Here is a 3,070-nt window from a genome sequence, read left to right as displayed (position 1 = left end):
GGGGGGGGGGGGGGGGGGGGGGGGGGGGCGCTGAGAGCTCCTGGGACCCTTCAGATCCTCTCATCACTGTGGACTCTGACTCATGCAGTGTGTTCAGAGTCTGAGCCACCTGTGTGTGTGTGTGTGTGTGTGTTTCTTGTGCTGGCATGAAGATGATGATGATTCTGTGCAACTTTTCCCCAAGCTCGTGCTATGAATCACTGCACACACATCCTGTAATAATAATCACAATGTTGATAAAGTCCAAATCCATTTCTCCCGTTCTGCTTAAACATTTCCGCCCTTCTTCCTTTTTTTTTTTTTGTCTCCTCTTCCCGCAGACTCCTCCTCCCTCCTCCCTCCGGTTTCTCTCATCCTCTCCCTCCTCCCCCCCCGCTCCTCTATGCTCAGTTCGGTGTGTGTATCCTCTTTCAAAGGGCGCAAGGGTGGGAACAAGTCGTCCAACAAAGCATGTTACAGCGCAGACATGACTTGTCCGTCGGAAAGCGAGAAAATCGTGATAAACTGCGGGGGGGTGCGGCATGAGACGTACCGGAGCACCCTGAAGACGCTGCCGGGGACGCGCTTGTCGTGGCTCACCGAGCCGGACGCCTTCAGTAACTTTGACTACGACCCCAAGCTGGACGAGTTCTTCTTCGACCGCCACCCGTCGGTCTTCTCCTTCATCCTCAACTACTACCGCACCGGCAAGCTGCACTGTCCCAACGACGTGTGCGGCCCCCTGTTCGAGGAGGAGCTGGCCTTCTGGGGCATCGATGAGACGGACGTGGAGGCGTGCTGCTGGATGAACTACCGGCAGCACCGGGACGCCGAGGAGGCGCTGGACAGCTTCGAGACCCCGGAGCCGGACGCGCCGGACGACGACCCGGCTCTGGGGGGCGCCGACGGGGACCTGAAGAGACTGTGCCTGCAGGAGGACGCGCGGAGAGCCGGCTGGTGGAAAACCTGGCAACCTCGGATATGGGCTCTGTTTGAGGACCCCTACTCCTCCAAGTACGCCCGGGTGAGTTGCTGCAACTTCACCCAGCACTGTTGCACCCGCTCCCCCATCACCTCATGTTGATTCTTAACAAAACATATTAAATACAGGTTAACTGCTGGTATGTAATCTGTGTATTAAACAGCAGCTGCCCATAAAGGCTGCTGGTCCTGAATTATTCATGCTGACAACTTAGAAAAATGGAAAAAGGTATCTCGGCCATGCAGCAGCAGATTGGTACCCCACAACAAGTTGATGCAACAATCTGTGCATCCTTTATCAGTTATCAGACGAGTCATGATTTCACATACCTGCATCCTTCATCCTGTAAGGAAAGCGTGCTGCTAAAGTCTGTCTTTTCCCACATTTGCCCTTGGTAGATATCTCTGCTGTTTTTTTTCCTTCAGTCTCCTGTCCCACTTGAATGCCTTTCACACAAGCTTTAGATCTGCTCTGTAACTTTAACTGTGCTGGGACTGCCTTTATTGATTTTGTGAAAATGCTCAATGATTTATCTTCTAAATGTTTTAGAGGCATTTGATCACACAGGTGTAAGAGTAACAAGTTAACCCCCCCTTTCTTTAATTCGCTCCTCAGACCTTCTTGTTACAGCCGCTTAGCTGCGTTGCTTTTTATAGTTTTCACAAAAACACCGTTTGATCACTGCGTTCTTGCATCTTTTTTTTTTGTTGCATCTTTTGTTTTCGTTGTCACAAGAACCAGTTTGAATTTTCGCTTCAAACGCGTCATCAGACACTCAGCAGACTTGGCCAAGTCTTGATGCCATCGCACAGCACAATAAAATCAGCAGTCAGCAGTTTGTGCTGCAATCTAAGATAAACAGTATTACCAGGACACAAAGGCTCGTCTCATCTCCAGACGAGGACCTACATACCTGGATTCAGTTCCCTCAGGAGTTAAAGGGAAAGTGTTGAGCTGTTATGGACACACAGTCTGGGTTAGGCCACCCGATCCGCTGGTTTGGACTTGGATCTCAGGCAGGAAGTGCTTCTTTTAAACTGTCACTCTCATCCCAGTGCGATTGATTTCTCAACCTGATTTAATCCTTCTTTATGCCAGAAAACAGCACAGGATGCTCGTTTTTCTTTCTAGTTAATGGTTCTGGGAAAGGATTTTCAGGATGCCTACACTCGTCACACCTTCAGAGCTTCTACCTGCTACAGTTGTGAGAAAAGCTCTGCATTTTTCACACTTTACATTAAGACTAAGGCTAACGAACAGTCACTGCTGGCAGCAGAAAGTGGTGTTTGTGAGCCACACTGGGGTTAAGGAGAGTGCAGAGCAGGTGGAATTCATTTTGGAGACTGCACTGGTTCCATTTGTGGTGGTGGTGGGATTTTAGTCTTGTTTCGTTGTGCAGGTTTACTGTGCCGGTGTCGTACATTAAACGACAATGTGTCCCAGATCAGACCGTTTTTTAACTCCTGCCATCCAGTAATAACACATCTTTTGTTTTCATTTCATTCATTTTGGTTACAAGGAAGTAGATGGGAAGCCGACGTGTGTGCTGAATGAGAACGACTGGAGATAATGAGATGCTGATGTGGAAATACTTTTAGGCAGATGAGAAGAAGAGGGAGATGAGGGCGAATAAAAAAACAAGGGGGTGTTTGAGTGTACAAGAAAAAGGGGGGATGCTCAAATGATTTAAGGGGGGGAGGTTGTTTGCATAGCTGTGATGTAACGCACCGGCAATCAATAATTTGATCTGAACATTCGACGCATTCCCCCCTCTTTTCCAAATTCACCTTCGTTGCTCATAAAAGGTTCGCTCGTGGATTTGACTGTAGTAGCACACACATGTAACCCCCCCCCCCCCCCCCACACACACACACATGCACATCCTGTAGTCTGTGCTGGCTTTTCTGCTGCAGTAGACATGAGAGAGAGGAGGGAGAGTGCTGGAGGAAGAGAAAAGATATGTGGAGAGGGGAGGGAGGCATGAGCGGGAAATGGAAAAAAAAAAGGGAAGTGAAATGGAGGGAAAAGGGACTGAAAAGGAGCCTGAGAGGGATATGACTTCGGTGGTGATGGTGGTGGTGGTGGTGGTGGTGGTGGGGGGGGGGGGGG

General features: G+C 49.5%; 1 protein-coding gene across 1 annotated transcript in view; it reads left to right on the top strand.

Annotated features, from left to right (window-relative positions):
- Positions 1-382: 382 nt before the first annotated feature.
- LOC119423961 (potassium voltage-gated channel subfamily C member 1) overlaps positions 383-3,070 on the top strand; it is a 47,104-nt gene continuing 44,416 nt past the window's right edge. Inside the window, exon 1 of the mRNA XM_037691392.1 lies at positions 383-1,003. Within this exon, the coding sequence (XP_037547320.1) occupies positions 383-1,003 (621 nt within the window). The remainder of the gene's footprint in view (positions 1,004-3,070) is intronic.

This window comes from Nematolebias whitei, chromosome 17 (assembly GCF_014905685.2).
Source record: "Nematolebias whitei isolate Nwh7 chromosome 17, NemWhi1, whole genome shotgun sequence".
In the NCBI taxonomy this organism is placed as follows: domain Eukaryota; kingdom Metazoa; phylum Chordata; class Actinopteri; order Cyprinodontiformes; family Rivulidae; genus Nematolebias; species Nematolebias whitei.
The sequence above is the reverse complement of the archived record's forward strand: the minus strand, read 5'-3'. Positions and strand labels throughout refer to the sequence as shown.